Genomic DNA, 22,906 nt, shown 5'->3' with positions numbered 1-22,906 from the left:
TGTGCTCAGAACCGTGCTCGCCACTACTTATAGTGAAGGTCTTGAGTAAAACATCATCATGATGTTTTTCTTTTTAATGTCAATGAAAACGGTTTAAAAATGTTTACATATTGCCACTTAATCCTGTAAATGCAAATAGTGGGCATGGGGCCAGTGCATGGGAAGCAGAAAATGAAATCCACTGAGCTAAATTTCACGGTCAGAACCGTGTAACGTGCAAGATCAAACAAAAAAGGTACGAGATTCTCTCTTTAGGGGGTGCGTTTTGCACCTTCCAGGGGGCCACGTTTCCAAGCTTTTCTCCACAGCCACCAGGGTTGGTCACTGAGCGCCCGTAAGCGGGGAAGACAGGCGGAAATGCCGCCCCGATCCCCTGACTCCCGGAGCTGGCGCTTTAAGGGAAGCACCCCGCCCCCCGCTACAAACCCCGAGGAGTCCCCGGCCCAGGGAAACCAGCAGCGGGAGCCCAGGCTGGGCGCTGCGTCCACAGGGGCGGGGCAGCCGGCAGGGGCACGTGCAGTGACCGCCCCAAAGCCGCAGGGGGCAGCCGAGAGCCGGCACTCCTCGGCCGGGCCCCGCCCCGATGCCATGACACCTCCCCCTGTGATGTCAGACGCAGGTCTCTAGGCAACAGAATCCCAAACAGCGCGTTCACGTTTCCTCTCCGCCTGGCAGCGCGGGGGGCGCGAGCGGCCGGGGTCCGGGCAGCAACACCAGCCCCGGGGCGGCATCGGGCTCGAGACCGGCACGAGCATGGCGCTACCGCTCCTGCCCGGGAACTCCTTCAACCGCAGCGTGAGTGACAGCGGCAGCCCCGCCCCCGAGACCCCGCCCCCAGCCGCATCCTGTGCCCCCGCTCCTCGCCCCCCCCCCGGTCCTTTGCCATCCCGCCCAGCCCCCTGCCCACCCTGCAGAGCCCCCTCGGCACTCCCCCTTCCCCTACATCCTGCACCGCTACCCTCCTGTCCCCTTCCCACAGCAGCCCTGTGCATAGCCCCTGCCCCTAGCCCTCCCCCACCCACTCTGCCCCAGCCACCCCCGGTTTCCCCCCCAGTACCTCCCACCCTGCACTCCTTGCATAGCTCTTTCCCCAGCAACCCTGCATAGCCCCTGGCAACCTCACATAGCCCCTCCCCTGCACCTACCACCCTGCATCGCCCCTCTCCTGCACCACCTACCCCTTGTACTCCCTTGCACCTAGCAACGCCTGCACCAGAGCCCCTTGTATCTAGCAATCCCACTCAGCCCCTTCACCTGTACTCTTTACCCATCACACCTACCTTTCACAGAGTCCCTACCCCTGACCCAGCACTCCTGGCACCTAGCAACTGCACAAGCGCCTGGGTCTGCATTAGAGCCCCATCTGCACTGCTTCTACCTTCTGGTACCCTCACACACCTTGTAGCTCCTGCACCTAGCAACCTCCCCCTGCACCCCTCTCCTGGCACCTGCCCCATGATTGCAACAACCCCCAGATATTCTTTCTAATCAACCCCCACCTACCCACACACTCCCAACTCCCCCTTTGTTCCTCTCTATATGCTCCCTAGGTATCTCCCCAGCATACCATACTAATCTACCATGCAGGTGTTCAATGCCTTTGTTTTCTCATGTGCGGGGAAATAGGGACAATGATACTTGGCTCCCTTGATAAAAAGCTTTTGAGATCTACTGATGAAAAATGCTCTGAAAGAGCCAAGTGTTGTTGTTGCTCCCCTGCAACGTACTTCCCAAGTGCACCCTAATGAACTCCAGGCTCCCCCAATATTCTTCCACAACATACCCTTCAGCATTATCACTTCCAGTATGAAGAAAAGGAGGACTTGTGGCACCTTAGAGACTAACAAATTTATTTGAGCATAAACTTTCGGGACTACAGCTCATTTCATCGGATGCATGCATAGCCCCAATGAAGGCATACATCTGATGAAGTGAGCTGTAGCTCACGAAAGCTTATGCTCAAATAAATTTGTTAGTCTCTAAGGTGCCACAAGTCCTCCTTTTCTTTTTGCGGATACAGACTAACACGGCTGCTACTTTGAAACTTCCAGTATTCTCTCAATATACACAAGTATAGCTCTTGATTGAACTCAAGATGTGATTGCTTCACACTGTCTCTCTTATACTTATCATGTTCCTAGAAACCCATACATTTGAAATGACTGTGCTTATCCCAGGGGAGAAGGGAGTGTAAGTCTAATTTTCAGAAGATTGTTAAAAAAATGTTTATTGCCAACATCAGGTGTTGGCAGTATTTGCAGCTGAGGAAATATTGCTACAAATGTGTTCTAGCAGCAAGTGTAGATGAGTACAAACACAACTTGTCCTTGTCTATGCTTGCTGGTAAACAATGTTTCAGCTGTACCCGTCGTCAGCAATAGGTATTTTTCTCTGCGTATATGAGGCTTTGCTTCCAATACACTTATCCTCTCTGGCCTTGTCTGCACTGGAGAATTATATAGTGTGTGATTAAAATATTAGTCTGGGCCCAGCGTAAGTGGTATACTACTACAGTGTCCACACTATCAATAATATTTCACTTGCACTTATCTGTGCATCCACCCACAGCTGTAAAGTAAGCACATTGCCCTCAGGGGTCAGTGATGGGAGGACTAATTATCATTTACAAACTAGTTTTAGTGCTTCTCAATTTCATGAATACTGTAATACTGCAAGCTAGCATTGACTAAGAACAACTTTATTCAGACTTGCTTACAGTATGGCAAACAAAAAAAGATATAAAGTATGCCTTTAAAACATTTGTAGCAAATCTGGGACTTGGAGTAGGGAAGGGGGGGAACTGACCTCTAGTACATCAAAAAAAATTCCAACATAGGTATGTCATAGGTGCTTTCTTCTGCTTCCATTGAAGTCCATGGCAAGACTCCTGTTGACTTGTTTGGCAGTAGGATTGGGCTCCACAGTAGTTGTCACAAGCAGACTTAACTTAAATTCTGGAGTTTGCTACCTTCTCATTACACATTTATTGAGCAAAAGTAAAATAGTGTTACATTTATAACATTTCTTCTTTTTGAAGGCTAAAGTAAAAAATGAACGTATTTAGCAAGCAAGGAAGAACTGAGTAACCAACCAGTAGTTTTTAGGACAGTTTGAACTTTGCTTATTTATGTAACAAAGAAAAATGGAAAGACAAATACACTGTTTAAAAAAAAACACCAAAATCAAAACCAGGGATAAACAAAGTTAAGAACGATTCATAGCTGACAACAGCATTATTTATATAGTTCCATAAGTATTCATGGCTGTTTGTAAATATGTAGAAGGACAAGGTTCTTACCATGAACTCTAAAATAAAAGAAAATAGAGTTTAGACAGCCACCACTTTTTCAGATCTGTCCATTAAGGATGGGGAAATTTAAAAAATAAATTTGCTGAATAGCACAAATATTATCAAATATTTTTGAATATCAGTAGGTAAATACTCGGAAGTGAGTGTGCCAAAATGAAGTTCAGGTTCAAAGGCTAGAGAGAGAGAGTTAAATCTTCATGAGAATATTCTACTTAGTCATGTGGCCTCATTTATCTATTTTGTAATCATTCTTCAGATATTTTAGCTGCTGGTTGTTATTGCTAGCGTTTGCTGTTCTCGGTGCCCTTTTCTTGGAGAAGAGTAGGAGGTGGGATGTGGGGTGTAAATCTCACTCTAAAATTTTTGTCATGAGCCACTTTATCTCAACTACTACAGTTGGCCTACTGTGTTTTCATTTTGTAATGAACTGGCTGGTGTGTATATGATTCCTCAGATACTCTGGTGATGAGTGCATTCATAGGTGCTGGTGCACCCCCTGGCTTGAAGTGATTTCTATCATATACAGCAGGGCTGGCCAACCTGAGCCTGAGAAGGAGCCAGAATTTACCAATGTGCATTACCAAAGAGCCCCAGTAACAAGTCAGCGGCTCCCCGTCAGCTCTCCCTCCCGCCTCCAGTGTCTCCCACCTGCCAGAAGCACCTAACCCTCCGTCCCTGTGCCTCCCACCTGCTGCAATCAGCTGTTTTGTGGTGTGCAGGAAGCTCAGGGGAAGGGTGGGGGGAGGAAGAGGAGCAAGGGTGTGGCAGACTCAGGAGAAGGGCTGGGGGTCTTGGGGGAAGGAGTGGAGTGGGGCTGGGGCCTGGGGCAGAGCCAGGGATTGAGCAGTGAGCACTTTGTAGCACATTGGAAAGTTGGCGCCTCTAGCTCCAGTCCCGGAGTTGGTGCCTATGCAAGGAGCCACATATTAACCTCTGAAGAGCCGCTTATGGCTCCGGAGCCACAGGCTGGCTACCCCTGATGTACAGGGGTTTACAGTTTGATTCAAAGGCTCTCAGCACCCCTATGATACAAATAGTTCCAGCAACCCTGGATGCATTAGAAATACCTACATAGATGTGTACCATCTCTATCCACTGGATGGAAGCACAACTGCTCAATTGTGTACTATACCTTCTTTCTAATAGGGGAGCTCCTTTTAGCTTAATCGGTAAAGGTTTCTTTCTTGGTGGAGAAATGTTAGGAGTTGTCTCTATTGCTTCTGTGAAGTTTTGAACAGACTTTGAGAACCGTGAAGGTTCTACTTTATCACAGATTAGATACAGTACTTGGCTTTATATACTAAAGGTCTAGATAAGGAACATATATATATGGTGTGTGTATGAATATATATATATATATATATATATATATATATAGTTAGAACTCATTGAATTATATATACGTGTACACACACACACACACATAGTCCAGAGAGATCTAATTATATGCATCATTTTCAAAAATTAAGTCACAGTTAGTACAAGACAGTACAGAACACAACAGAGCCGGATGGTACCATGCTCACAGCACTAAGGTGGTCTTCCAAGGCTATGCTTGCTGTAGTGTAGCAGTGATGCTTAATTTTGCTGAGAGGCATGTTTTTGGAGGTTGCTGCTTTTATATACTTTTATATACTATATACAGACTAACAAAAAGGTTTGGACCATTCCTGCCACAGCTGCCTTCCCTTCTCTTATCTTCACCATGAGAACAACAGGTGCAGAGCAGCAACAGTAGCAGTGTTCTGGATGTTTTTGGGGGTTGCTGCTTCTATATACTGGAAAACATAAAAACCACATTGGTTACTACTAGGAGCACTACCACCAGTGCCTCATCTTTTGTGGAGAAATCTAGTTCCAGCAGTAGCACCTACAAAACAAGAAGGATTAGTGGCTTTGTCCTTGCTATTCCTGTTAGCTCTTGGCTTATTTTTTTTTCTGCTGTTAATTCCATCATTCCGCTTCCTGTTGCTGTTGTCAACACTACTACAATGACCATTCTCTTCTGTTCCCACTGCTACTGTTATGCCAGTTACTATGCCTATGTGAAGGGCAAGAAGAAGTGTGGATGGAGAGGTGAAAGTACCCATTTTTTTTGATTTGTACATGCCTAATCAGCAAATTTGCCGAACTAGGATGTCTCTCAGGGGTACTGGTTGAGCTTTGTGATTTTTGGCAATTATTCTAGCTCAGTGGAGATGATGAATTTGTTAAAATTGGGGCTTGTAAAGTGATTTCATGATGCTTAGGTCTTTGTGTATGTCTCAGTCTCCTTCTGGTTCTATATTTGTCAAAATTTATCTATCAGCAGCATTCAGTCTCTCCTTAGCTATGACACATACAGAAAGGTTTCATCTCTGCTTGTTTCCTCTTTCCATATCAACTGTACACAATAGATGGCTAAGATGGACATCTCACAGCTGCCCCTGTTGCTGGCACTTGGTAGGTAGCATTCCCTGTCCCTGTCCTACTGTAAATAGTGCCTCCTTCCAACTTGGCAGCTTCCCAGAAAACAGTATTACTACTGAAATGGCTTATGCTGTTAGTGACCATTCTACTTAATCGAGACCAATGTCTAACCATTTGGGCACCCAAGTTAATTAGACTCAAGGATTATATATAAATCCTTATATATACACCTTATAAATACCTAAAGATAGATTTTTACAGTATCCACCCCAGTGCCCTCTTTTCACTGGATGAAACAGCAGAACTAACAGAAACCGTGCAACTTTTGATGTTTCATTTGCTGCAGAGGGTAGGATGATTTCTGGTAGAAATGGATCAGGAGGCAGCAGAAGCTTGAAACATTCACTGCTTGCAAAGGGAAAAGGGAGGAACTCGCCTCCCTGCCCCCTCCTTCTTCTCTTTCTTTTAAGGCACTTATCATGCTCCATTGAAAAACAGGGGAAAATATATTGTGCAATTCCGTTTTCCTGATCCTTCTAATGAGGCCAGGATTAATTAAGAACCAATGATGTCTTAGTAGTAGTTACAGCAACAGGACAAGCAAGCACAGCTTCAGGAGCAGGAAGTCTCAAAGGCCAACTAGCATTGCTATTGTTAATGTGGTGGTTGATTTTTAATCCATGTAGAATGGCAGCATTTTGAGCTTCATATAGTCAGTGCCACACAAGCTGTAGGCATACACTTTGGGAATGTTGTTTGCTGGGACAGAAACTTGTGAAGCCTGATAACTATGATCCATCTGTTGAATCTTCTGTGTAATGGATGTCCCAAATTTAGTGCATGAGAGATATGCCCAAGTACAGCAAAAAGAATGCACAAGCTGTTTTGAGTCCAGAATGGGTAAGGAAAGTGGTGCGGTGGCATGCCTGGCACTATCTCCCTCTGTCATCCTACTCTCCTGCTGTTAGTACTGTCCCATCTGCCTCCATTCAAGGTAGCAGTACCATCACTTGTATTCTCTGTTCTCTTCTCCACTGGGGCTAAGGGCAAAAAAAAGCCCCAACCTAAATTGGTGGTAGCAACATGAATGCCTATTATTGTTCCAATCATGCAGTGCTTTAATACCAAGATCAAGCACAATTCCTCTCACCCCACCATGCAGCAGATCACACAGCTGAGATGATGATAGTGGGCATGCAGCCCTTTTAAATTAGTGGGGTGAAGGGGAGAAAGCTGGATTTTAGCTGACCAATGAATTTTTGTTCCAAAAGTTTGAGATCCTATTGAGATGCACCTTTTCTCAAACAGTTCTGCCTGGTACTTCTCAGAAGATCTGAAAGTGAGTTTACAGACCTGAGAAGAAGGGGGAAGGTGGGGGGGAAGGTCTCATCTTCTGTGCCACTAATGTTTGGAACAGCTCAAATTCCATGCATGCACCTCTGACTTCAACAGCTTACTGGAATTACCCTCAATGCTAATGTTGCTATTGTTACCATGACAATTGCTGCCTCATGCATTCTCTGCTACTTCTCCAATGTTGCCAACCTCAAGAGATCAAAAGTTGCACCCCCCCAAAATCATGAGATTTAAAAAAAAAAAAATTACATTGTGTATGGCAGTGGTTCTCAAAGCCGGTCCACTGCTTGTTCAGGGAAAGCCCCTGGCGGGCCGGACCGGTTTGTTTACCTGCCGCGTCCGCAGGTTCGGCCAATTGCGGCTCCCACTGGCTGTGGTTCGCCGCTCCAGGCCAATGGGGGCTGCGGGAAGGGCGGCCAGCACGTCCCTTGGCCCGTGCCGCTTCCCACAGCCCCCATTGGCCTGGAGCGGCGAATTGCGGCCAGTGGGAGCCGCGATCGGCTGAACCTGCGGACGCAGCCGGTAAACAAACCGGTCCGGCCCGCCGGGGCTTTCCCTGAACAAGCGGTGGACCGGTTTTGAGCACCCCCTGCCCATCCCCAGTGTGTCTGTGACAATTAGTGCTGCCCACTCTCCCAAATGTACTGGGTAAGAGGATTTTGGCCCCTGCTGTAGGAGCTCTCACCCCCACATCTGCATATCCACTATGCAGCAATTAATCCTGTCCCTCCCAGCCTCACCTCTGGTCCTTCTCTTCATTCCTCTTTTCCAGGCCTGTGGGGCGGGGGCCGTCTCTCCCTTCCAGGCTGTTGGGGCAGGTCCATGGACTCTTCCCACCCCTCTACCCCTTCCCAGGCTGGGTGCTGCAGGGGGAGGGGGCGGATCAGAGGCACTGTCCTGTCCGTGTTTCTCACAGTGGGAGGAGGAAGTGGAGCTGCACTGAGCTGCTGGGCTTTTTGTTCCCTCCTTCCTTCACCCCTCCTGAGAGTCCAGCAAGCAGAGGAGTAAGACTCTGCTGGCTTCCTGCAGGGCTGAACTTCACAAGGGGGCTGCAGCTTCTCATGTCATCATGAGATGAGTGTTGGCAACACTGTACTCTCCAGTCAGTGCCACCAGAACTAGTGCATCACTGTTTCTTCGTGTTATTCTCCTCAACAAATACCACACATCCCTAAACATATTGGATAATCTGCAAGAAGTCTTGGATGGTACATGGCTAGAAAATGGTCAGCTTAAATTTGCCTTCTTTGTTATAGCCGTAAGGTCTAACATGGTGAGAGAAATTGCCAATAGATATTGTGGCAACTTCTGTTGCTTTGCTTATCCCTCAGTTTCCTGGTCATCCATTATTTCCAGAGAGAACCTGAATGTCAGAGTGATGTCACTGCCACAGTGTATACCATATGTATTCACTTCCAGTGTTTGGTCAAAGCAACCAACAAAGTATATGTGTAAAGAGACCTTTGTGCTTTTCTTCCTTTCTTACTTAAAGGAATATGCTGGCACATACACACTGTTTGAAAAGTTTATTGTTCGCAGAACCTTTTAAGGTTAGTTTGCTTCTAATAATGATTCTGCATATAACCATTTTTAAGTGTTCTTTATGTAGAACCCTCTATGATTTTGCAGCAGACAGTGAAAGATTCTTGATGGAATTTAATTATTCGGCCATTTGGTTTTCATATAAAAAGTTACATTTCCGGAAGAATTCCTATGGGAGCAAATCTTGATCACTTAACAATTTAAGACACAACTAACCAAAATAAAAAACAGACAGAACAACAGGAAGGCTGTCTCAGGACAGGCTCGAGATACACAACACCTAGTTTTGAGAGCTGTTTTCCTTTACCTAGATAAAATACTTCCCTCACTTATTGGCCATGCTTTTGACAACTGTGTTTTTCTCCCCAGCTATTGCTTCAGTAATAGAGGGGGAAAAATAAGAAATATTAGATGTGCCCAAAGTGGTGCTATTCTGTAGAGCCCTTTGGTATAAATCAGCCATTTTTGCCTGCAAATTTATCTTTTTAAATTCAGCTTTATTATATTTATTTCCCATTTGAACTCAAATGTAGAAAGCTTTCTCCTGCTATGTCTCCTCCACACCACCTTTCCCAGTTTGGTGAGGAGCTACAAGGTAAGAAAATAAGGAAACAGAACAAGAGAGCCGTTGACCAGCATCAGAAAAAAAAGACGGAGAATAAAAGTAGCAACCCGCAAACCTTTTACAAAGAAATTGCCATACTGGATCAGACCTGTGGTCCACCCGTGTCCCATTTCTGAAGGTAGCCAGCATCAGATGCTTCAGAGGAAGATGCACTGTGTTATAAAGGAGTACTTCTTTAGTTGCTTTCATTATGCTTCCTTGACCATGAACATGCTCCTTATACTCTTAAACAATACTTCGCTTCTCACTGAACATATGGGTATACATTCCTATTGCCAGAAGCAGGGAAAGAATGGAAAGGAGAGATCTATTCACCCTTCTACAGGCATAGGGGCAACTGCACACAAGAAGATGAGGGAGGACCAGTGGAGTAATTTTTGTCCAACAGTTGGACCGAACAAGGAACTGGTTCCACAGATGAGCACAATTCCCCCTCTTCCCAAATCCCCTCACTAGTACTATGTCCTACGTTTATACTATAAAAGTTTGTGTGTGTGTGTGTGTGTGTTCATGCGTGCTCATCTACATATGATCAAATATATCAAGGATACAAATATCCCTATCTGTAAGATGGGTATTGAGAATTGACCAGCTGGATTGGTTCACTTGACTGGCAGTATTCTGGTTATGATATATTTTTAGAATTTCCATTTATATTAAAATTAATTTGAGGGAAGTTTTTAAGCTGTTGATTTAAATACATCTTTTTACGATTATTTAGTAATGGCGTATTCTCTTTTTTCCAATCTGTTTACAGCTAGGGAAAGAAAAGTTTCATAAGTCTCAGCATTGGGGTTACTGCAATAAAATTGCTATGTTGGTGGGAGAAGATAAACCTGGAATAGGAGGTGAACCTTTGCGTGGACAAAAGCTGAAACCTAAATATACTGTGTTTCCCAGAGGTGTGGGAAGTGATGCTCCTTCATGGGTAGCATTTGATAAACAGGTATGTAGAAGTCGATCTCTGATATAAAAGTGTTTTTGCAAGTGGTTAATTTATGCTAAAAAAGTATAAAGTGGGTAGAACTTAAAAGAAAAAGAAAATATTTTCTGCACAGCAATGGTTGACATTTATTTTTCTACAGTATTGAGTGTAGCTACATTGATCGATATACTAACTGCAACTGTCTAAATAGTCCACCACAAAGTTCCTAACTGGGGATTGGAGGGTACAGTGTGAATTCTGCAGGACATAAAGTATAAGGAAGGACAATGATATATTTCTTTTTAGTGAAATATATGGGAACCAAGAAATTATCTGGTTATCTTAAAAAACATCAGTGGAGCTCATATATGAAAAGTTACAAGATGTAATTGATAACTTCTATCCCTGTCCAGTGGTGAGCTATGTATGGTTCAGAGACCCACTGGAACAGAATTGAGGCTCTGCTTCTACAAAGCAATTCGCCTATCTAGACCTTTATACCTGTGCGAAACGCCATTGACTTCCCTGGAACTCCAAATGGGTGTAAGGGTTTGATTGGATTGATTCCTTTTGTGATAGATAGACTACCAAAATATTTTAAGATGTTTAATATCCAATAGAAAAAATGAGTTATTTGATTTGTCACCCTAAATTGTGTTTATTCTTAAAACATAACTAGTCATTTTTCAGTTTAAGGTAATCTCCTTTTCTCTTCCCCTCTGCCCCATCCTTTCTAAATGATTTTGCATTATTGAAATGGATGACTTAGCAATTACATATATTTCAGTCTTACAAAGCATAAGCATATTCATATACAAGGGTATAAAGAGAAACAATGTTTGTGGAGCAAAAAGCTTAATTGATCAAACTAGTATTACAAAGTGAAAAGCAATTGGGCATATGAGTACAGTAATGAATGGTTATTTAGGACCTGATCTTGCATAGAGGTCCTTGCATGTGGGCTCTTCCATCTAGACGGATTCTCATGGGGGTCAGTGAGATTCCATTTGGGCACAAGGGACCAGCTGCCTGGATTCCTGTGCGGATCAGGATATTAAAGTAGAGAGGTGTGTCAGCACATAATGCATCCCATTATTATGGGACCAATGGCTCTGCCCCAGAGGTAGGCTTGCAAACAGTCTTCTCATTATAAACCCTAATGTAGCCTAATCACATCTGTTTAATCAAGAAGCTGAAAATGTGACATGCTTACTCTATGGCAAGAGGAGTTTATTTTGCCAAGTCTGAAGGATCTAGATAAAACTCATTTTCAGTAAGAAGCAAGTAAAAATTCCCCCTACTTTTGTAATATAACAAAAATAACTAATACTTTTTGGAGTGTATATAACGGAAATATTGACTTAGTTTTAAATTCTCCCTGAGCCACGGCAGCTTCTTCATGCTCCTCTCTGGGACAATGATGCTCCTGGGGGTTGGTGGTGGAATGTCTCCTTTGGGCACTTACAAGCTCTGAGAAGAAGGGTGCTCTGTGGAAATGTGCTGTCCAGATGGGGGGAGGGAGGGGAGATGAAATCTCTCTTCTGTTCTCAATGTTGATGTGTCTGATGCACCACGCCTCCAAAAGTCCTCTCCTTTCAGAAGCAACTTTGTCTCAACAGGACCCCTTCCCAAAAGGCAGATGATTCTTTATCTACACCACTCCTGCAGTGGATTCGGCAAGTAAAGGCAGAATCTTTCTTTGCCCTTTGCTGTTACCAACCTTTCCCTCTTTAGCCTTAGTTAATGGACAATTGTATGACTTACAGGAAAAAATAGAAAATGATGGAACCATGACTTCAGAGGGAACCATGACAGAAGTACTTTTCCACTAAATGTATGAGACAAGGGTTTTTCTGGCACACAGAACACACTACTGTGTAAAGAACCGAATGGGGTTGGAAAACATACCAGCCACTGGCAGCCTCATGGTCCAGGTGCCCTGCACAATTAGCCTAGTTCCAGCTTTATTTAAGTGGAAGTACAAGCACTGGTTTGCTAGAAAAGCTTGAGTGGAGATGAGAATAACCAAGGCAGACAGGCTTGAAGGCTTGGAAAGGGATGGGTTCTGGAGGGCTGTTGGGAATGTCAGGAATGAAGCTGGGGAAGACACTTCCCACAGAGAGAGGAAAAAGAGGATGGGGGAATAGTATCAGCCCAAACCATTCTCTGGTTCTTACCTTACCCTTTTCCCTCCTTGGAGGAATTGTCATTCATCATTTAACATGCCTTCTTTGAGATGCTAGCTATACATATGTCAAGCTGCCCAGTTACCTCCCATGGTTATTCTTGCTGCCAGAGGTAAGATTTAAGCTTCTACAGAATTAAAAATAAGTAATAATCAAATTATGTTTATATAGCATTTGCATGAAAGCGCTTTACAAATAAGTGGGCATTAGTGTCCCCGTATGGGAAAACTGAGGCAGAGCGTTGAAGAAAGTTGTCTGTGGACACGCAGCCAGTCAGCAGCAGAGCCAGGAATGGAACAGGTCTCCTTGTCCATTGAATCACAATACATCCAGTTTTGTTAAGACATAAGTAATGTCATCTGAAATGGTTGATGGTTGAGGGGTGTTGGGCAAAGTTAAGATTGTTTATGTTTACTTCACTGACCACCAAAAATTTTAGCTAGTATTTTCACATCTGGGTGCCTAAGGTGAGGCACTTAAATCCATGATTAGAAAACTGTATAAATGCCCAACTTAGGCACCAAGTGTGAGAATTTTGGCCTTATTTTTTAACTATATCAACTCAAAGTGGATCGGAGACTATATTGTACTATTTAGACAACCTTAACTGATAACTTACAGATTTGTTATGTTTTTAACTCCTAATGTTATTGTCCTGAAGCTTAAGTGTTAACTCATTTGTTAACTTGCAATCAAGGTTACTAAAGTTCTTAAGATTTTTTTGTTTGTTTGGACCAGGGAAAGGGTGGAAGTCAGAAGGGCATTATCATGTACTGTTCAAGTGCTGCAAGCTGCCCAGGTCTTTGTTCCTTCAGGGTAAATTTTAACCCCTTTTCTGTAAAGAGAGATTCTCCACTCTTGCAGTTACATCCTTTTTCAGCAGAGCAGGAAGGACAGCCCAATTAAGAAACAGGACTGGGAGCCAGGAGATCTGCCACAGAACTTCCTGTGTGATCTTAGACAGTGCACTTGGCCCTTCTCTGCCTCAATTTCCCCAGCTGTAAAAATGGAGATTGATACCTGCCCAGGGATGTGCTCAAGTCTACTTAATTACTATTTGAAAAAGTACTTTGAGTGTCTCTGGTGGAAATGCTAAAGAAAGGCAAATTATTAGCAATTATGTGTTATGTTATGTAGAGAATTTTGACATCTTTAAAAAATTTCGAAGCCTACTTCAGTCAGACATCCATCAGTACCCGTATGGCATGAAGAATGGATAGATAGGGTCTTTCTTCCATTGGTCAATTTTATCAATGGATTCCAGATTAAAAATGCATTCTTTCATTACGTAAATCTTGAAAATATAATGCTTATGAAAGAGGTACTAGTTAGCACTGATTTGAGCTGGACACGATAGGGAAAACTATGCAAGTTTCCTTCGTGTTTTCTTGCCTGTTTGTGCTGTGCTTACTTTCCTCTTGGTCCATATACAAACATTTTTTACAATTTTCCCCAAGCTTGACCTCACGAATAAAGACAATAAATGGTGCCAAATTGTTGAGTAGTTTTGCTATGTGCACAAATGAGTAGTAATAGATGAGCAAAACTCACTAGTACATGTAACCATATGGAAGATGTCAGGGTCTCTAGAGGTGAAAGCTGCTGTAGTAAACTACTGAGCAGTGCACTCACAAACATTATTTTAGGATTACTACTACTGTAAATTAAAGGAAGGGAGGATCTAGATTTGTGTTTGGCGAGGCCAGCCCCAGCCTTCCCTGAGGTTCACACACTCACTGAAACACAAAACCCGGTAAGTTTTGAAGTGATTGTTTTGTACAGCCCTAAATGGCACCCAGTTATAGGAAGCTTATATGGGGTTTCTCTGTGACAGTAGTCTGCTGATAGCTTAATATTTGATTTTTTTTTTCCTTCTCTACTCAGATTTGGTGATAAAAATGCCACCCAAAAGAATATAAAAATATGCGATTTCATGTGGATTCGTATTCTTATATTTCTGAAAAGTAAATCTACCTGCTGAAATGCACACATTTTGTTATCTTTATAATTAATTGTGCATCTGTACAACTTCCCTTTATTGACATCTTTTTTATTGCAAACACACTGGATAAAGACTTCGCTTCTTTATATTTATTTATTTATGCTTTTTTGTAGGTATTGTCTTTTGATGCCTATTTTGGTGAAGAAGTGCCTGAAAAAAATCAAGAGCTATATAGAATAAGACATTGTAAAATATACTTCTATCTTGAAGATGACACAATTCAAGTGGTTGAACCCCAAGTCAAAAATAGTGGAATACCACAAGGTACCTATTTATAATAACCTTCCTTTGTTTCTTCACCTCTAATCTTTTCCTCATTGAAGTCTTTGTCCGTCTAAAAGGATACCTAAAGTGTCTGCTTACATAGGCCTGTTCTACACTACAAAGTTTTGCTAGCATAGTTATGTCCACTAGGAGTGTGAAAAAAATCACACCTCCTACCTGACATAGCTCTCCTGGCAAAGCCCTCACTGCTCTGCTGACAGAGGGGCAGGTATTAGCTTCTGTCAGCATAGTTAATGTTTGTGGAGATGGTGCAACTATGCTGGGAAAAGAACTTGTGCTGGCTTACGCCACTTCTATACTAGGGGGCTCTGCTGGTGTAGCTATGCTGGCCAAGTCTTTGTAATGTAGACAAGTCCATAGTGTAGCTAATTTTGAGTACAAATCTATGACGGACTATAGATAAAATTCCTTTTCTTGCCATGGCCATTAATGAGTACTTCCTCACAGGCTTCAGTTTAGAGCAGGGATGGGCAAACTTTTTGGCCTGAGGGCCACATCGGGGTTCCGAAACTGTTTGGAGGGCTGGGTAGGGAAGTCTGTGCCTCCCCAAACAGCCTGGCCCTGTTCCCTCCCACTTCCCGCCCCCTGACTGCCCCCCGCAGAAGCTCCCACCCATCCAACCCCACCTGTTCCTTGTCCCCTGACCACCCTCTCCGGGGACCCTGCACCCCTAAGTGCCCCCCCTGGACCCTGTCCCTCGGCCCGACAGGCCCCCTGGGACTCCGACACCTATCCAACCCCCCCCCCCCGTTCCCCATTCTGGGACCGTCCCCGCCCAGAACCTCTGCCCCATCCACCCTCCCCTTGTCCCCTGACTGCCCCCCAGGACTTCCTGCCCCTTATCCAACCCCCCTGCTCCCCACCCACTTACCATGCTGCTCAGAGCAGCAGGACTGGCAGCCGCGCTGCCCAGCTGGAGCCAGCCATGCCGCCGCGCTGCCTGGCAGGACCTCACAGCCCCGCTGCCCAGAGTGCTGGCAGCACAGCGAGCTGAGGCTGTGGGGGAGGGGCCGGGGTCTAGCCTCCCCGTCTGGGAGCTCAAGGGCCGGGCAGGACGGTCCTGCGGGCCGTAGTTTGCCCACCTCTGGTTGAGAGGATCCAGGTCTAGTTGACGACCCTCCTGTTTTTGAAAGAACATTCTGTGACCAAGCTGCTGGACAAAGTCCCTATTTTTACACAGCTATGATTGAAATTACATGATTATGGGTCTGTCAGCACAGTTGCATAAACTCTTAGTTTTCCAAGGGGATCCAAATTTTTATATCTGCACAGGGCTCTACTTATCAGTGTTAGGGGTGAAATAAAATCCAGGAGTCCCTTTTCCTTTAGACAGTGCTTTGTGTACTGAATGACACTGCCTCTCCTGGTGTTGAGTGGCCCCTCCTTGTGATCAGAGGTCTCACTGGCTGTTCAGCAGAGGAGCTGGCTCTGGTTTCAGTAGGCACTCCTAGTCCTACCTGGGCAAATGCTCTATCAGGCTCTGGATGAAGGCTTGTCAAATCTCTGATTCTTTTAACGTGGGAAAATATGAAGAATTTAAACCCTCCGTCTGTGATTGGAGATAGCAGCCCGGAAATCTCTTCCTTGGTTCATGTGATACAGAAATGTGAGAAGCTACTTCTGGGTTAGATGTTCACAGCCTTTCTTGGCTACTAGAATGATCTTCAACAGCTGGTGCACCTGAAGCTTGAGAGTCTGCAATACAACATAGGGTGCCACTATGAGGCTTGTTGCAGGCTTGTTTCACTAAAGAAAGATAGAGCAAGACCACTCTCCATTCCATTGGAGTTAGGTGTTGGAGCAAATATGTATCCCTATTGCCCGTGTAGTGGTAGGGGTTGGAGAGGCTAGGCTGCTGGGCTTAGAGTCCCACGCTGTTTGCTCAGGTTCCAGTGGGGACTGGAGGACTCTGACTGATCTCTTACATACTTGATTGAAGCTAGTGCTAACTGCTATTGGAGTACTTTATTTTTTTTCTTTTGGTTTTAGATACTGTAACTTACCTTGAACATTATTGTAGAGAAGCAAAAATATTTTCAATGCACTATACAGGTGTATCTGGAAGAACTTTATGGATTATACAACTCAGTCCTGATTCTTTACTACAGAATTAGCAACTATTCTTGAGAGACAAGGTGGGTGAGGTAATCTCTTTTATTGGGCCAACTTCTGTTAGTGAGAGAGACAAACTTTCGAAAGTTTGTCTCTCTCACCAATAGAAGTTGGCCCAATAAGAGAGAGTACCTCAGCCACCTTGTCTTTCTAATATTCTGGGGCTGATAAGGCTACAACACTGCATACAACAACTCTTGAAGCGTTAAAATTAATTCAAAAGGACTACTCTGAGATTTTTTTAAAAACTGTCTAACTCTCTGTTGCCACTTGCGTTGGTGAAGAGGCTTTATGATTTCAGTGTGTCTATAGCAGAGTTTTTCAGACCGTGGGGCATGCCCCCAGAGGGGGCCATGGAGAAATATTCAGGGGGGCTCGGGTCAGCCATGCGTGGGTGTGTGGGGAGGGTGTTGGGCAGGGAGTGCCATCTCTACCCATGACTCACCTCAGCAGGCCACCCAGCCTATGGGTCAGTGTCAGCATATACATGCCCAGTGCTGGCTCTGCCCCTAGAGACCATCACGTGCACCTTCCCCTACCCTGAAAACCCAAGGGAGGGAGGGGCAGGTATGGGGGGGGTCTGCAATCAAAAATTGTAACTCATATGGGGGGGCTCAGCTCAAATAGTTTGAAAACCGCTGGTCTATAGAGAGATGATATGGATAGAAAGCCTCTTCAGCCAACCAGATTACAGATTTCAGCCAAGTCATTTGAATAAAATAGTCCATAAAGACAAAATGAGGATTTTAAGTGTTCTAAATTTCATGGCGGCTGGTGAGCTTTCAGTTGCCTGATGTAGGTAAACTGCAAAATACAATGTGTCCATAAGGAATTTATATTTTTTGTTAAATATCCAGGAAAGGTAAGAAGCATGCATTAACTTGGCTTTTTGAAAAGGTGAGAAACTAGATTTTACAGAAGATTTTACAGAAGACTTCTATTACTGGTATATGTGAAAATGTCTATTACTGATGTATTGTTTAGCCTGAGCACATTAAAAGTACTTAAGCAAAGACAACATTTTAAAAACACTATTTAAAAAAAAAATCCAAATTCACTAGTTGCCAAGTACATTCAGTTGTAGATACAACAGTGGTCTAATGTTGTTAATCATACTTATATGCTGGTAACCCTCAGAACCCGTTCAGGACTCGGGCCACACTGCATTAGGTTCAGTATAGATATGAGAAAACTCAGTCCTTACCTAGAAGAGCTTAATCTTGAAAAGGAGGAGGGAGGGAGAACGGACAAAGGGCGTGGGAAAGAATTACAGCAAATAAGTGAACAGATCCTGGTAACAATGGCTCATATGTTAGTTGCATGTAGTTATTTTTATACACTTATTTTTGTTCATACTTACATATTCTCTTTTGAGTGACTGTGCACTTACACGTTACACTGCAGGTGTACGTGCACCCAATGCACTCGAGTCAGAGACTTTTGCCAGTAGTACCACTAGGTGCTGCATGTGCCCTCTCCCATCTTGTACACCTAGCCAAGGGCATAAAAAGGGCTGATCCACTGCCTCCCTCTTAGTTCCTTCACGCAACCCGTGGCAAGAGCTGGAGCTCCCCATACCTTTAGCTTAGGTTTGCCAGCTTTCTAAATAATTGTTTTGTATATAGCTATGTATAGGTAGTTCTAGTGTAGCTATAAGTTAATGTAATTACTCAGTTCTAGTTTAGGAAAAAACTGTTCATTTGGAATGAAGAAAAGTCATCAGGATTCAAGCAATGTACCACATGCAGAGCTGTTTTCCATGTGACAGGCAGGCATAAAAGCTTCTTGATTTGCCTTGGTAAGGGACATGTGCAGTACTTGTACCTCCTTCCCTACCAGGACTAAGAGACTGAGGGATTTCCACCTCAAAGCCCTGCTGAAGCAGGGTAATGCATCCCTTTTGCTAACTGGACCCCAACAACAAAATAATTAAATCAAGTCGACAAGAAGTGCTCCTTTTGCTACCTGGGATCCCAAGCAGAAATTGATGGGAAAACGTCACTCTTCACCCTCCTCCCCAGCCTCCTCAGAGCACTCCCAGCATTCTGATCCTTCATCTCATAAGAAGGCTTCCAGTAAGCACTCCACTACTGGTTTGAGGTGTCATAAGCACTCACGGGCTCCATTTGTGGTGACAGTGTCAACTTCGGCTCCTTTGGGGCCATTGAGAGTAGTCTCTTCATCCTTACTTGGTACATGGTCAGTAAAGCTGATTCAGACCCTATTGGCACTGCTGGCTGTTCAACTATCCTAGCTGAAGTCTTACCTGTCTTGGTCCCACTGGCTCCTCAGGCATTCCTGTCTGCAAAGGAATCTGTGTCTCCCCTTACCAGACTTTCCATTGTTATACCCGGCTCCAGTTGGGGCAACTCAGTGACTTTGGCACAGTTGATACGATCAGCACCTTCAGCACAATCAGCACCACCAGCCTGCTCAGCAATGCCAGCGCCTTTGATGTAGTCTGGGCAGACAGCATGTCTCTCCACATTATTATGCCAGCACCATTGGTTCTGCCAGTACCAATCACCTTGTTGGTACTCCGGCCATCTTGTCCCTTGGTTTCTTTGGATCTGCTGGTGTCCTCCATACCCTGACCACTACAGACTCCAAGGGGGACTGCCCCTCCCTTTTCTGAAGAAACCTACATTTCTTCTTCAGACTTTGAAAGGGAGGAACTCGTATCACTTTGAAGGTCTTTTAGATCACCTTTATAGCCCTCTTACATGGGGGTTATGGGTCCTAAGAATCAGGACTGGTTTTCCACCCTGGGCTACTCAGACATTGTAGTATCCCTCCTAGCTTTACTGATCTTGGGCTGCTCTGAGGGATTCGAGACCACAATCACAATCTGAGGGGAGGATTCCTCCCACTCCAGTACAGGAAACCTCTGGTCAGGCTCCTGCTACCATCCCTTAACTTACTGGATTCAACAAATCTGGAAAGGAGAAATAATGAAGGAGCTCCTAGACCTTCTTCTCTTCTCCCCCCCATATCTCATCCTCTTCTCCTGATGAAGCAGTCAGTCCAGATTCCACGTCTTCCCCACAGAGGAATTATTTGGAGTTATTAACCTCAACATTTGTGAGGTGCTCAGATTCTGCCGTGATGGGGGCGAAACAGTTACTTACCTGTAAGTTAATGGTTGTTGTGCACATATGCATGCCACTGCGGTGTATGTGTGCCAAAAACATTCGAGTCAGAGACTTTTGCCAGCAGGACCATTAGGTGGCACATGAGCCCCTGCTCTCCTCATACACCCAGCTTAGGGCATAAAACAAGCTCGTCTGCTGCCTTCCTCTTCATTCCTTCTTGCTGCTATCTAATGTCCAAAGTAGTGGGGAAGGTGGGAGGATTGTGGAAAGTTCATGCATACAACGCATCGTGAAGCGCAACACTTACTTACTGTACAAGTAAGTAACCTTCTTTTCCTTCAGGTGATTGTGCACATGTACATTCCACTGCAGGTGACTCATCAGCAGCTCCAATACAGATGGAACAAATTCAGATCACCTGAACAGAGACTGTAATGCTGGCTTGCTAGAGTTAGCATTGTCACAAGAAGCTTGAGTAATGGTGTAATATCTGGAAAAGGTATGTACAGACAACCACATTGCTGCACATAGACGTCTGCTATCAGGATATTGCTCAGAAGGGCTGATGAAGTGGACTGAGCCCTGATGGAGTAAGCCGTTATTCTCGGTGGAGGACAGATGTTAGCAGGATTGTAGCAGTTCTTAATGCGGTCAGAAATCCAGTGAAAGATTCACTGAGCTGACATGAAAGGTATGTCTATACTGCAGTTAGACATCTATGGCTGGCCCATGCCAACTGACTTGGGCTTGTGGGCTCGGGCTAAGGGGCTGTTTAACTGCACTGTAAATATTTGGGCTCATGCTGCAGCCTGAGCTCTGGGACCCTCCCACCTCGCAGGGTCATAGAACTCGGCTCCAGCTCTACATCGCAATTAAACACCCCCTTACCCTAAGCCCAAGTTGGTGGGCAAGGGCCAGCCACGGGTTTTTAATTGCAGTGTAGACATACCCTAATTGGCCTTTAACTCTCACACCGTAGGCTACAAAAACCCTGGGAGAGGCTCAAAAAGATCTAATATGGTCCAGGTAGAACGCCAAAGCTCTACAAACATCGAAGGTGTGGAGTCTTTCTTCAGCTTTGGAGAAGAAGGGGGTTTCGGGAAGAACACCAGAAGATGAACAGTTTGGTTCAGGTGGAAAGTTGACACTACCTTTGGAGTAAACTTGGGGTGTGGCCTAAGAGAAACTTTGGCTTTATGAAAGACCATGAAAAGAGGGTCACCCAGAAGAGCTTGAAGTTCTGAAACTCTCCGTGCAGAAGTGATGGTCGCCAGAAATGCCATCTTCATAGACAGTAGAGGTAGTGAGGTTGTAGCCATAAGTTCGTAGGAGGATCCCATTAGTCTAGAGATCCCATACAGGTAGGGGACTAGACACAGATGGGTAAACATTCAGCAGACCTTCTAGATATCTGGATACCAAAAGGGTGAGAGAAAACAGAAAATCTATCTATTGCTGGTTGTAGTGAGATATGGAAGCCAGGTGGACTTTCCCAGAACTAACTGAAAGCCACATGATTTCAGGTGCAACAGATAGAATTTAGACATGTACTGGACTGTTTGATGGGGCAATAAATGTTGTGATTATGCCCAAGTCATAAACCTAAACCGAAACTTTGCTGCATACGTGGATCTTTGCTGCATCTCTGCTGGATTTTTCTGTTTAACAAGATGGTTTAACTATCCTGGGAGCACAATCTCTCATGAGTTTTCAACCAGGGATCATCCATGAAGTGGGGAGACTAGAGGCTGGGATGTAGAAGAGACTTGCCCTGCTTCTGAGAGCGGTGGTGAAGTGGATAACATATCCCTCCTTTACAGTGCTGAGCACCTACTTGTCTGATGTGAAGTCTTTCCAAGCACAGTGAAAGAGAGAGGTGTCTTCTGGAGGAAGAAGATATGGTCAGTGTGCTGTCCTTGATCAAGCAGTCAAAATGAATGCTTGGAAGTTGAAGATGTCTGGTGAGAAGGGCCAGCTGTAGACAAGGTTGACTGGCAAAATCAAGCTGTTCTAGACCTTCTCTTCATGGAATCTTGTAACATTCATGAATCCTATAGTATGGATGATGCTGAAATTGTTTCCTCTGTCACTGGGGTGTAAACTCTTAGCGTAGGAAGCATTACATGGGAGTCTTTCAGGCTGTGCATAGCACCATCTGTTTTTTGGGGGACATAGCTTAGACCCTATGAAGAGCAAGTCCTTGATTGTATTTTGCAGCTTCTTTGGAATTCCAGAAGCCTGCAGCTAGAAAAAGCACTCATGGAGATGGACGTGGCCATGCAAGGTCCCATCAACGTCATCAGTGGCTGCCTGGAAGGGTGTTCAGGGTGTGAGGTGTCCTTTTGAAACCAGAGCCAGGAACTGTTCCTTATATTCTTGCGGCAACTTGTCATCAAATTTAGAAATTTTGCAAAAAATAATAAAAGTATGCTTAGGTAAGAGAGTTTGATAGTTGGCCACTCTGATTTATAGAGTAGTGGTAGAATAAGCCTTCTGGCCATATAAATCCAGTCTCTTGAACTGCTTGTCTTTGGGAGTGGCTTTAGGATGGGACTGTCAAGAGCAGCCAGGACCACCAAGGAATTGGGAACTGGTTGGGTGAAAAAGTAATTTAAGTCCAGCTGAGGGACTTGACAACATTTGTCCATCCATTCGACTTGGTATAGAGGTGAGGTTCTGCCAGATGGTTTTTGCCAGCTCCAACAAGGCTTCATTGTTGAAGGCAGGGGTTTGTAAAATATCAAGGGGGCTGTGTGTATTTTCTTGCACAAGCTCAGCGTGCACTCCTAAGGAAATGGCCACTCTTTTCATCAGGTTCTCCCTTCGCCTCCAGAGACTTCCAGTGTTAATTGATTTAACCTCTCAATACCTCTGTTAAGAAGGGAAGTAAAATTATCCTCATTATACAATTGGGGAATGGAGGCACAGAGATTAAGTGTCTTGTGCATAGTCACACAAGAAGTCTGGCCGAACGAAGAAGTGAACCCGAGTCTCTAAATCCCACTCCAGTGTGTTAACTACAAAAACATCCTTCTGGTGATTTTAAAAAAAGGCATTTAATT

The 22,906-nt window shown here is 44.5% G+C and overlaps 1 protein-coding gene across 4 annotated transcripts in view; it reads left to right on the top strand.

Annotated features, from left to right (window-relative positions):
- Window positions 1-609: 609 nt before the first annotated feature.
- EFHC2 (EF-hand domain containing 2) overlaps window positions 610-22,906 on the top strand; it is an 89,053-nt gene continuing 66,756 nt past the window's right edge. The window contains exons 1-3 of one of the 4 annotated variants that reach the window (XM_048864881.2): window positions 610-795; window positions 10,000-10,188; window positions 14,469-14,619. In XM_048864881.2, the coding sequence (XP_048720838.1) occupies window positions 754-795; window positions 10,000-10,188; window positions 14,469-14,619 (382 nt within the window). In that variant the 5' untranslated portion in view covers window positions 610-753. Of the gene's footprint in view, window positions 796-9,999; window positions 10,189-14,468; window positions 14,620-22,906 lie in introns of those variants that run through there. The other 3 variants (XM_048864865.2, XM_048864874.2, XM_075132338.1) reach the window with 3 other exon arrangements.

Source organism: Caretta caretta, chromosome 1 (genome assembly GCF_965140235.1).
Source record: "Caretta caretta isolate rCarCar2 chromosome 1, rCarCar1.hap1, whole genome shotgun sequence".
Taxonomy (NCBI): Eukaryota; Metazoa; Chordata; order Testudines; family Cheloniidae; genus Caretta; species Caretta caretta.
Note: the sequence above shows the minus strand (reverse complement) of the source record. Positions and strands in the feature narration are given on the sequence as shown.